Source organism: Anopheles darlingi, chromosome 2 (genome assembly GCF_943734745.1).
Source record: "Anopheles darlingi chromosome 2, idAnoDarlMG_H_01, whole genome shotgun sequence".
NCBI classification, from domain to species: Eukaryota; Metazoa; Arthropoda; class Insecta; order Diptera; family Culicidae; genus Anopheles; species Anopheles darlingi.
This window is the reverse complement of record NC_064874.1, coordinates 17,407,092-17,419,591: the sequence shown is the minus strand read 5'-3', so window position 1 is coordinate 17,419,591 and position 12,500 is coordinate 17,407,092. Positions and strand designations below refer to the sequence as shown.

Here is a 12,500-nt window from a genome sequence, read left to right as displayed (position 1 = left end):
GGGAATTCGTAATCCGCATTCGCATTTCGAAAGGGAAGGGTTTGCACACAGGCACAAGCGAATCCTTTCTAATTGCGGGCGGGCGCAACCAAATATGCAGGCCGTTGCAGCGGTCAAGCTGACCAAAGCACCAGCAAATGGTCAGTGTGCGATCATGACGTAGCCAATTTCGTTCGGACCAGCGGCGGTTTCCCCAAAATGATTGTCATCTCGTCGAGCTGATCGAACGGAGGCTGACAAAAGGTACCGCACCGATACAGACCGTGGCGTGGCGTCGTGATGGCTACTAATCCCTTGCAGCTTGCAGAAAACCGAAACACCGGCATAGCGATGCCCGTGCGTCCGTCCTGATCCTTTCGGAGCCATCGTGGTCACACGTTCCAAGTTGCTGCAAGTGATGCTGGCAGATGCTGTAAAGCAGTGGACACGGTCCACGAACAGTGGCCGGATTGTCATCATTCTGTGGATTGATGCGAAAAGATCTTCCCGCGTGCGTTAAAGTGGCGAGCAAAGGGTGGCGATTCGAGAAGCAAATCAAGGATAACATTCTTTCCATTTTTTCCATCTCGAATTTTGGTGTAGTTCAAAATATACATGGAAAAAAAAATACTTGTTTCAATTTATGTAAATTATTTATCAATTTCTCAATTTATGAAACAATTAAAAAAAATCCACATTCTCAAAACGTTGGTAAGTGTCACAGGATGAACAAATTGAATCTGCTCATAAACGAAACGTTGCAATTTAAGAAGCTATTAAAACTGAATCTAACTAGAACAAGCAAGACAGAACCCTTGCCACGACGATTACAAAATTCTAGCCAGCATAAGTCCACATCTTCTTCCATTTTCTTCGTCAGTGAGGAATAATTCTTATTCGAAATTCTTAAAGCGGACCAAGAATCTTACAAACGCTTTTTCATGTCTTGCTGAATTCTATGCTTTCTTAACATAAAAAATGTATGCTTTCTACTTTTACGAGCAAAAGTGCAGAATTCGAGTTCCTTGTCCGCTCGCCTTTGGCTAGCGGCTGCACCACCAACATCCGATTCCGCTGGAAATGGAAAACTTTTCACACGTGCACAAGCAAAGGTGAAGCTTTTCGAGCTGGCCATGAATCACCGGCCGGACGGTTCGGAGAGCATAATGCGGAATGTGGACAAAAGCAAGGGTCCCTATGGATGGATTTAGCCTATTGTCCACTACGGATTGGATTGGACCGAGCTCCAACTGGACAATGCAATCCAATATTTATGCAAATAGGATATTTTCTTTCCCTTTTTGGCTTTCGCCCATTCGTAACCCAAAGTAACCAATGAGTGGACCGTTGGTGTCACGGTTGAATGTGCTTGGGTGTCCTTTTTTCCGGACGCGTCACCGCGTGTCGGGGCAATTTGTTTCCACGTTGCGCCTTCAATGGCCCGATGTGTGAGGATTGCGCTTAGCTGCGGTTGACAATATGAAGCGTAGTAATTGCTGTTCGATTCCCAGGTGTGCGTTAAGGGACAGTATAACACCTAGTCTCTTCAATTCTGTTGGTCATTTAAGGGTTAGTGAGATTGCTAGATTGACTGTTACGGTATTGTACGGATCGATAAAAGCCAGCATGTAATCATAATCAGATATCAGATGATAAATTTGCGACTATCTAATTAAGATAGTTAAGATGGACACTGAATACAAATACCAACGCTCATTGTGTTCCACTACAGCAGCGCGTACTTACAGGTACTTCAAATTTAGAAGAGCAGTAAACACACTCATAGTTTGAACACTAACGAACCAATTGCAACAAGTGCTCGTTAGTTGACGAACAGTAACGGCCCAAAGAGTGCGACTTAACAACCGTAGTAGTCCAACAGCTGGATCGTGAATTTGCAAACATTAACGTCAGTTAATAGTTTAAGAACCACATTTTTATACGGGGCGCCAACTAGCTGAACAGCTACATTCCTGTATAGCGTCTAGCATCCGCTAAAAACTCAATGGTCAACGGGCCCTAGGGGTCGTCCAGTATCAATTTACGACACTGCTACGCACAACGCAATAATTTAACGATCCGGCGTTTCGTGATTATCTGTCGTAGCGCCGGTATCGAATGGTGATGAGACACAGTTTATGAAGGGGGGCTGGGGTGTTACTTTGGGAAGCTCCAAGCTCTCCCCTCCTCCACCCGGCATCATCAATCTGGTGTCTTATCTTGGGTGCAGCAAGGTTTTAAGTGGCACCGGCTAGTCCTCGCGACCATTCAGTACCGTAACCGAACTGCTCGCGAAATGGTCATCAGGTGTAAAGTGAACCGCAACCAGCATTACCGTTGGTATGCAATCGTAGGACTGCTGCTCGGTTTTGAACTGGGTATTGCTGCGAGTGTTAGTCCTCTGCGTGAACTAGTGGCTTGGGATACACTATCACCCATCGGCGGATCAACGGAGACCGTCTTTGCACCGGCAGCCGAGATCGATCAATCGTACTTCCTCCCAAACAACTCGATCCCCACGCACTACTCCATCTCACTGGAAACGGATATTCACCAGAATGTGCGAACGTTCCGTGCAACCACCTGGGTGTATCTAACGATCCTCGAACCATCCGATCGCATAACGATGCATCTGCAGGAGCTCACGATCATGGAGGCGCGACTATACCGGGTGGCAAGTTCTGGTGGACAAGCGATTGAGATTGATCAACCAGCGCGCATCGTCAATATCGCACTCGAGCACGTTACCTTCCGCACGGCCGCAACTCTCCCCACGGGAAACTATGCGCTCCGCATCGTGTATACGGGCATTATGCTGAACTACCAGAGTGGCTACCTTGCTTCGCAGTACCGGAACGAACAGGATCAATGGCGCTACGTCGGTTCGACCCACTTCCAGGCGACGCACGCACGCCGACTGTTACCGTGCTACGACGAACCGGCTCTAAAAGCCACGTTCGACTTACAGATACGACACCATCGGGACTACAAAGCAATTGCCAACATGCCCCGTACGTCCATTGAGATCGATCCTACCAACCGCGAGTATTTGATATCGGTCTTCGAGACGACACCGCGTATGTCCACCTATCTGCTGGCCTTCGCCGTTACCGACTTCGCAACACGAGAGAACGGGAAACACCAGGTGGTGGCGCGTTCCAATGCCATAAACGATGCGGACTATGCACTCCAGGTTGGAGCAACGATACTGGAGCGCCTCGAGGACTATCTCGGTGTACCGTATTACGAATACATGCCGAAGTTGACATCCATCGCCATTCCTGATCGGGGCACAGGTGCCATGGAGAATTGGGGTCTAGTTACGTACGGGTAGGTACCGTAGGACATTATCACCCGAGACAGGGTAGATAGAACAATTTAGCTCAGAACACGTGTGCCCAAATTATGATCCAACCATTGGCGCTATCTTACAACGAGGAACCGATACCGATAAGTCATTTGTCCAGTTGATTTGATCGACCGCCATACGAAGCAGTTACTTAAGGGGCAATTAATAGCGTTCTCACTTCATCGACATTAACTGTTATCAATTGGGCGGGCAATCTGGGTGTCTTAATTACAGGGAACCGGTAATGCTCTACAATCCGACCGTAAATACCTACCGCAATCGGAAAGACGTCACGACAATCATTGCACACGAATACGCCCATCAGTGGTTCGGAGATCTGGTCAGTCCGCTCTGGTGGCAGTACATCTGGCTGAACGAGGGGTTTGCCACCCTCTTCCAATACTACGCCACACGGTTGGCTGTACCGGGTGATGAGTACTGGGAGCTGTTTAACGGGGAAGTCATTCAACGCGCATTCCAGGATGATGCCAGCGAAACCATACACTCCATGAACCAGAATGCGGCCACTCCGCAAGAGATACTCGCGCTGTTTGATTCCATTGCCTATAAAAAAGGTAAGTACCAGGAGCCGTCCCTTCCCTTCTCCCAGTATACCTTGACCTAGCCGTTAATGAATACCTTTTGCGGGGGTCCACAGCGGGCAGTGTGTTGAACATGTTCCGCAATGTCCTCGGAGAGTCTAGCTGGCAGGAAGGACTGAAACAGTACCTAAAAGATTACGAGCTGACCGTTGCCAGCGATAGTACGCTCAGCTTTTATCTGCAGCAAGCGGTAGAGGGTAATGACATACTGCCACAAGGTGTCAAGGTGCAAGATCTGCTAGCCTCATGGACCAACGCTCCCGGCTTTCCGGTGCTCACCGTAAATCGACTTTACCGCGATGGCTGGATGATTCTGTCCCAGAACCGCTTCATGAACGGCAAGGTACTGCCGGTCGAGCATGTCTGGCACATTCCGTACAACTATGCCTATGCATCGTCAGCCTCGTTTTACGATCTATCACAGTACGACTGGCTGGCCGCACCAGCAGCCAAGATCGCATCGACCGTTCCCGACAACGAATGGGTTGTGTTCAACAAGCAGCAGACGGGTTACTATCGCGTAAACTACGATCGACGCAACTGGGAGCTGCTGATCGAAGCGCTGCACGCTAACCACATTGCCATCCATCGTCTCAACCGTGCCCAGCTCATCGACGATGCGTTCCATCTGGCCCGAGCCGATCTACTCGACATGAGTGTCGTCCTGCGGCTGCTTCGCTATCTGCGCAACGAGCGCGACTACGCACCGTGGCAGGCCGCTGATCAAGTCCTGACGTTCCTGTACGAACAGCTGCACGGTACCGAGCACGAGCATGCGTTCCTCATCTTCATGGACGAGCTCATAGAGGAGGTGTACGCTACGCTATCCGTCGACACGGTTAATCCCGGTGAAACGACGCTCTACAAATATCTGAAACAGCTTATTACGGGATGGGCATGCAGAATCGGTTACAAGGATTGCCTGCAGCGTTCCCGGGAAGCACTTCGCAAGGAGTACAGCACTCCGAGTGCCGGGGAAACCGCCGTTCCCGTGCACCCCGATGTACGAGCCGTTGTTTACTGCCATGGACTGCAGGAGGATACCGAGCCCGAGTTCCAGGCAATATATATGCGGCTGATGAATTCCCGTAATCAGGCCGAGCGTACAGATCTGCTGAAAGCGCTAGGCTGCTCTCAGAACGAAAACAGTCTTCGCACGTTATTGGCAACTATAGTGTTAAGCGCAAGTCCTGGCACCAACTTTATCTATCTCAGTGAGGAACGGGCCCAACTCTTGAACGCGGTTACAACCGGCACAACCGGCGTCGGTATCGCCACTTTTGTGGACGTTTACAGTGATACGGTTTCGTTGCAAACGGCAATCAGGTATGACGCTAGAAGTGGCCAGGGGGAAGTTTGAAGGTAGGATCGAAAGGATCGTTTTTTATTAACCCCAAACGCATTCTCCATATTCTACAGTATCGCCGGAGCAGGAGCGATGGAATCGGCTGTCAGGAATGTTGCTGCCCAGTGCAACACTCCGCAGGAGCGAGAACAACTCGAGACATTACTAAAAGCGGTCACAGGATACGTTAGTTCAGCAACGGTAAACTCAGCTCGTGCTCTGGCTACCGCCAAGTTGGACTGGTTCAATTCAGCCGAAGCACTAATTGTGGCCGAGTTTCTCGAGAGCTACAACAACATCTGAGCTCAACGAGATTGCACAATGGAGATGAAAGTGACGCAATAAATTAGAGAAAAAAATGCCTAGAGCACGATGAAAACTAATCGAGCCAGTATCTTATCTAGTCACAGAGTCCATCGGGATGTGACGGCTTCGCCCATCTTACGCATTGTCAGCCGTTATCAGGAGATGCTTCGATTTTGGGTGAACTGAATTAAATAATAAACGACTAGACAGGAGCACAATGCTCTCTCGTTACTTCAATGAAATATGTGCCCTTATCGAGATGAATCCCCTCTTATCATATACCCAATGGAAGGCTCTGGTACAGTATGGTAATTCACTGTTCGATATGAAAGGGTTGTGTAATCGCCGTTGCTGTTGGACTCTCGGGTATAAATGGCAGTACCAGTAACGCCGGGCCCGTTAGTGTACCTTTCGGTAGACGAGTGAATGATGATGAGAAGGCTTCCTTTACTGGTGCTGCTGATCAGTGGCACCTGCGTCGTGCTTGGGCAGCGTCCACATAAACCGGAATGGAGTGAGCGTGAGTTTGTTGGCCAGCTGGAGGATCTCCGGCAACCCCGTGCGGACGACGAGATCGACCAGAGCTACCGGCTACCGACCGATACCGTGCCGACCCACTACACCATTCGTCTGCATACCAACCTGCACACCGGTGCCCGGGCATTCACCGGTGCCGTTGACATCCACCTGGACGTGATCGTTCCGACCGGCCACATCACCGTGCACAACCGTGACCTAACCATCGTTTCGGCTGCCCTGTTCGCCAAGCAGGACGATGGACTGCTGGTAGAGTTTGGATTCCCCGAGTATGGTTACGATTCCCGTACGGAGCAGCTGACGTTCCACGCAGGGCAACAGCTACCACTCGGTAGCTACGTCCTGACAATCGAGTATACCGGTCTGCTGCAGACTTCCTCCAACAGTGGTTTCTTCCTGAAGTCCTACGTCAACGATGAGGATGAGCGCCGCTACGTCGGAACGACACAGTTCGAGTCGACCAACGCTCGTATGGCGTTCCCGTGCTACGATGAGCCGCTGTTAAAGGCCACCCATACGCTCTGGATTACCCATTCCGCGGACTACAGTGCCGTATCCAATATGCCCGCTGAGGCGGTAGAGGAAGCAGCAGGCCACGAAGGATTCGTAACGACCAAGTTCGGTCCTACACCGAAGATGTCTACCTATCTGCTCGCTTTCGGAGTGTCCGATTTTGCTGTGATCGAAGATGGACAACAGCAGTTGTACGCGCGTCCCAATGCCATCCACGAGGCACAGTTTGGACTAGAGGCTGGCGTAAAGATCCTTGACGCACTGAGCGAGTACACCTATGTGTCGTACTACGACTACATGCCGAAGCTATCGCAAATGGCCATCCCGGATCGGGGCGGTGGTGCCATGGAGAACTGGGGTCTCGTGAAGTACGCCGAGACGGGGCTGTTGTTTAATCCATCGAGAAACACCTACCGTACGCGCAAGGGTATTGCGGTCGTCATTGCACACGAGCTAGCCCATCAGTGGTTTGGTGATCTGGTTGGACCGCATTGGTGGAGTTACATCTGGCTAAACGAGGGATTCGCCAATCTTTACGGTTACATTGGAGCGGACCTGGCATACCCTGAAGAGCGTTACTGGGATCTGTACGCGGTTGAGAACGTCCATAACGCGTTCGGACCGGACTCGAGCGATACCATCCGACCGATGACGCAGGATGCAACGACACCATCGGGTATCTCGGGACTCTTCGATTCCATCGCTTACGACAAATGTAAGTAGATCGAAAGGGGATTTTCGGAAGATCGCCCAATTCCACACGCTTTTAATTCTATTCCCTATGCATAGCTGGAAGCGTGATCAACATGTTCCGAACGGTGCTCGGTGATGATAACTTCCGGGCTGGGTTGAAAATTTACCTGACCAACCGGCAGTTGGATGGTGCCGTTGCGGACGATCTGTACGCTGGACTGCAAGCAGCCATCGATGGTAAGGAGGTACTCCCGGAGGGTGTCACCGTGAAACTATTGATGGACAGTTGGACTACTCAGCCGGGCTATCCGGTGCTGAACGTGCGCCGTAACTACGACGACGGTTCCGTGATCGTGTCTCAGGAACGGTTCTACTCTGACAAGCGAGTACCGAACGACAACATCTGGTACATTCCGTACTCGTTCGCCAGCGCTTCCGATCCGAGCTTTGACGATCTGTCCAGCTTCCACTGGTTGGCACAGAAGGCGGAACGTATCGCGGAAACCGGAGCTGCTGCCGATGACTGGCTTATCTTTAACAAGCAGCAAACCGGCTACTACCGTGTTAATTACGATGCTCACAACTGGCTGCTGATCGCACAGGCGCTACAGAAGGATCCCTCAGCCATCCATCGCTTTAACCGTGCTCAACTGATTAACGATGCCTTCAATCTTGCTCGTGCCGATCGTCACGATATAGCGCTCGCTCTTGACCTGCTCACCTATCTGGCCAACGAAACCGAATACGCACCCTGGGCAGCGGCCAACGGTGTCCTGAACTACTTCTATGATAAACTACGCGGAACCGCTCACTATCATGATTTCATCGTTTACGTGGACGCCCTCGTCGGTAAGGTGTTCGATGGGCTCGGTGAGTTTGTGGCCGTGCCGGAAGATGAACCTCTGCTACAAAAGTACCTGAAACAACTCATCACGACCTGGGCTTGCCGGGTCGGATATACCGAGTGTTTGCGTCAAACCAGCGAGGCTCTGAACACTGCCGTCGAAACCAACACGCCGGTTCACCCGGACGTACAGTACGTGGTGTACTGCTACGGACTGAAAGGTGCCTCCGATGACGTGTACCGTTGGCTGTTCAACCAAATGATCACCTCTAAAAACGAGGCCGAACGTCAGCTGCTGATCGATACGCTGGGCTGTGCGCAGGATCGCGAGCAACTTATTTCCCTACTGTCCGTGGCAATCGGTGGCAATTCGGAGCTGGACAGTATCCTCTCAGGCGAACGTTCCCGTATCGTATCCTCAATCTATTCGGCCGGACGGGTCGGGGTAGAGGCGCTGTTCCAAGCCTTGTCTAACCCAGAGTATGCCCAAGAGTTCGTCAACCGTCTCGGACAGGGTGCGCTGAACTCGGTTGTCAGCAACGCAGCTACGCGTACCAATAATGAAGCGGAGCTCGAACAGTTGGAGAACTTCCTGGCCGCGCTAGGCGATGCCGTTAGTGCCGATACGGTGGATGCTGCTATGCGAACCATCAGCACGAAGGAAGCCTGGTTCAAGTCGTACGAGGGAGTTCGCTCCACTACCTATTTCGCCGATTTCTCCAACTAACATGATCATTATGATCATTATCTTTCTTGCATTGGCTTATTAGTACTGTGCAGTAATAATAAAAGTGAGAGATCGCAAAAGTGAGAGATTTCTTAACATCAAAGCAAGATGCATCTTATCTTACCAGCTTGACACCGTATATCACACACTACTTCATTGCCCTCCAAATAATAGCTTCAGCTGCTCAATAAGCGCATTATGGAAAAACCAATCCAGGCGATAGCAGGTATGCGTGTGACGAAAGACAGGCGTTGGAATGTATGATTAAAACTGAACTAAACTTGAACTAGACAGCATTGGTCAGTGCGATTGTTCAATGCATCAATATCTGTCGTTGATTAAACTGTTGAACAAAACGCTCGATAAGGACACGATAAGATAAGATGATGATTGGCTATTAGTAACCCTGTTCCCACTCATCCCTCTCATCTGTTCGTTTGATATGCTGCGACTGTTACAATCTTTATAGTCTTACAAAAATATAACTTCTATCCAAAACATGTAATCGATTTTGCATGTCATGGTCAAAACTGACGCCAGCTCACGCAAAAACGCCACTTACGCACTCTAGTCCCTCGTCCAGCCCATGATACACTCGTATGTCCGGAAGTCCACCGGCTATTGAAACTGCTACTGAACCGGCGGACACCCAAATGCTAGATAAGCCATTTGGCCGGCAATGGATAGAGATACTCGGCTATTATTATGAACCAGTCGCTACTTCATTGTACAGTTAATACTACAACACAGAAGCTACCGATGTATCCGTAACGGCACTGCAGGAAAAAGGCAATCATTCACCATCACGGATCCCGATTTCCACTGCCGTATCTTATCTTTACAATCCCAAAGAATGACCACACAATAGTGCATTGATAGATAAATCGTCCAATCGAAACCCATTCATTCCAGATCGACTAGCAGAACGGGGAGCTCTGCTCCACGTTAAGGAGGACAGCTATAAACTAAACGAGCCTCGCTTAGTGCCATCTCAGTTGGTACTAATCCCTTCACCGCGAAGGGTATCGTACAGCACAGTTCATTAGGTCAAGCAGTGTGTCATTGTGAAAAGAACCCGAGAAAAATGGTGAAATTAAGGCTCCTAGTGAGCACACTGCTGGTATTGGCAGCAGTGGACCAGAGGGTAGTACAAGCGGGCCGTCCAGCTTGGAGATGGTTGACGGATTCATCCGACATAACGCCAGTGCCGGAGCAGGACGAACCCATCGAAGCGGTGCAACCGCTTGCCCCGAATCGTCGCCAACCCGTTGATGAGTCTTACCGACTTCCGGGCACGACCGCTCCAATACACTATCATCTGTCCCTACGAACCGCCATTCACGAGAATAATCGAGGGTTCAGCGGTGTGGTAACGATCCAACTTAAGGTCCTGGAAGCGACCTCTACGATAACCTTGTTGAACCGACGCTTGACGATACAGCGAGCCCGACTGTTGGAAGATGCAACGGAAGCCGAAATCGAACAGCCTTCCTTCGTAACTGACCAACGAACGGAACATCTGACCTTCAGCATTTCTCGTGCGTTAGCACCTGGTGAACAGTATAAACTTCGGATCGAATTCACGGGCCAGCTTCAGAACAACAACAATATGGGCTTCTTTGCCTCGTCCTATCTCGACAACCAGGGTGACCGGCACTATCTGGCATCGAGCAAGTTCGAACCAACTCACGCTCGATCGGCATTCCCGTGTTACGATGAGCCAACGCTGAAGGCCACATTCGAACTGGAACTAACGCACTCACGCCTATATAATGCCGTTGCGAACATGCCGGCCAATGGAGACCCGGTGCCAGATCCGGACAACGCCGACTACGTCACCACGCGCTTCGTTAAATCGCAGATAATGTCTACCTATCTGTTGGCGTTTGCCGTCAGTGATTTCACTATCCGCACGGCTGGCCAGCAGGACGTGTACGCCCGATCCAACGTATTCGATGAGACGCAGTTTCCGCTCGAAATGGGTAACCGAGTGCTGGATGCGCTCGGTGCCTACATGGACATTTCGTACTATGACTTTATGCCAAAGATGACGCAGATTGCCATTCCCGATCGGGGCACGGGAGCCATGGAAAACTGGGGACTGGTTGCGTACGGGTAAGTGCGTTCGCCACTCGTGGATGAAGCAGTGGTTATAGTACTTTCCTCCGCCAATTAGTGACTCGTCAATTAATTGCCGACGTTAAAGGAGATAAGATTCGGCCCCGCGAGTGTTAATATTCTCGTCTATCCTTTCTAAAAAAGCTTATCTGCCTTATGACTACTACCATCTTTCGTTTATGGCCGCTATATATTTCACATACAGCTTGCTGATAGCAGCAATCAAGCTGGCAAATAGAGACCTATTTATACTCCTGCAAACTCTTGATGGCTAGGCGATGTAAGGCTTTGGACTGTAAAAACCCGTATCTATTGCAGTTTGTATTGCAGTTGGATTGTGGAAATAGCGATTAATTTTATTTTTTTACCAATAATCATTTTCCGTACTTAATATCATTCCAGTGAACCGGTACTACTTTTTAACCCGAGCATTAATACTTATCGTAATCGCAAGAGTGTTACGACGATCATCGCGCACGAGTACGCTCACCAATGGTTCGGCAATCTCGTCAGTCCACACTGGTGGGAGTTCATCTGGCTGAACGAAGGTTTTGCCACGGTGTACGAGTACTACGCTGCTCAGCTAGCCCACCCGGAGGGTCAATACTGGGAGCTATTCACCACCGAGGTGGTACAAAATGCTTTCAGTGCAGATGCTAGTGAATCGGTACGGCCCATGAACTGGAACGCCGGTTCACCTGATGAGATCGCCGCGCTCTTCGACACGGTTGCTTACGACAAATCGGGCAGTGTACTGAACATGTTCCGTGAAGTGCTTGGTGATGACATCTGGCGACAGGGACTGAAACGTTACATGAACACGCGTCAGTTGGATGGTGCCGTTGCGGCCGATCTGTACACTGGGCTGCAAGAAGCACTAGAAATCGGCAATGCTGGATTCCTGCCAGCTGGTGTTACTGTTAGCGATCTAATGGAATCGTGGACTTCGGCCGCCGGTTTCCCGGTGCTAAACGTACGCCGGACGTACACCGATGATCACTCAATCATACTGTCCCAGGAGCGCTTCCTCTCCAATCGGCAGATCCCGAACAGTCACGTCTTTCACATTCCGTTCGACTTTACCGATGGAGCAACGCGTGACTTTACACCGACCCCTGCCGGTTTCCATTGGATGTCATCGAAGGCGTCCAAGATCTCCACGACCGTCCCGCACAATCAGTGGATCATCTTTAACCGCCAACAGACTGGCTACTACCGGGTGAATTATGATGCCGAAAATTGGGAGCTCCTGATAGAGGCACTGCGCACCGATCCGACCCGAATCCATCATCGCAACCGTGCCCAGCTGGTGAACGATGCGTACAATCTCGCACGGGCGGATCGGCTCGATTTCGCCGTTGCTCTTCGGTTAATGAGCTACCTGAAGCACGAAACGGAATACGCACCCTGGTCGGCCGCTGGCAGTGCGCTGACGTACTTCTATAACAAACTGCGCGGTACCCCTTCGTACGAGCACTTCCGCGTGT

General features: G+C 50.5%; 3 protein-coding genes across 3 annotated transcripts in view; 2 read left to right on the top strand and 1 right to left on the bottom strand.

Annotated features, from left to right (window-relative positions):
* The window catches only part of LOC125948221 (40S ribosomal protein S12, mitochondrial), a 25,033-nt gene that overhangs the window by 2,831 nt on the left and 9,702 nt on the right, over positions 1-12,500 (bottom strand). The window lies entirely within an intron of this gene.
* Positions 2,200-5,812, top strand: LOC125948151 (aminopeptidase N-like). The gene is made up of 4 exons (XM_049673939.1): positions 2,200-3,309; positions 3,563-3,903; positions 3,987-5,256; positions 5,350-5,812. The coding sequence occupies exons 1-4, from the start codon at positions 2,276-2,278 to the stop codon at positions 5,576-5,578; spliced, it is 2,874 nt and encodes a 957-aa protein (XP_049529896.1). The 5' UTR covers positions 2,200-2,275; the 3' UTR covers positions 5,579-5,812.
* Positions 9,826-12,500, top strand: part of LOC125948152 (aminopeptidase N-like) — a 3,664-nt gene continuing 989 nt past the window's right edge. The window contains exons 1-2 of the mRNA XM_049673940.1: positions 9,826-11,010; positions 11,416-12,500. The exon at positions 11,416-12,500 is cut by the window's right edge and continues 989 nt beyond it. Of these exons, the coding sequence (XP_049529897.1) occupies positions 9,980-11,010; positions 11,416-12,500 (2,116 nt within the window). The 5' untranslated portion in view covers positions 9,826-9,979. The remainder of the gene's footprint in view (positions 11,011-11,415) is intronic.

What these genes read in the sequence shown, in the direction of transcription:
- LOC125948151 (XM_049673939.1), top strand. Translation starts at nt 2,276, where the DNA reads ATGGTCATCAGGTGTAAAGTGAACCGCAACCAGCATTACCGTTGGTAT. An exon ending in TGGGGTCTAGTTACGTACGG is followed by an intron (nt 3,310 to 3,562) that starts GTAGGTACCGTA and finishes TCTTAATTACAG; the next exon opens with GGAACCGGTAATGCTCTACA. An exon ending in TCGTTGCAAACGGCAATCAG is followed by an intron (nt 5,257 to 5,349) that starts GTATGACGCTAG and finishes CATATTCTACAG; the next exon opens with TATCGCCGGAGCAGGAGCGA.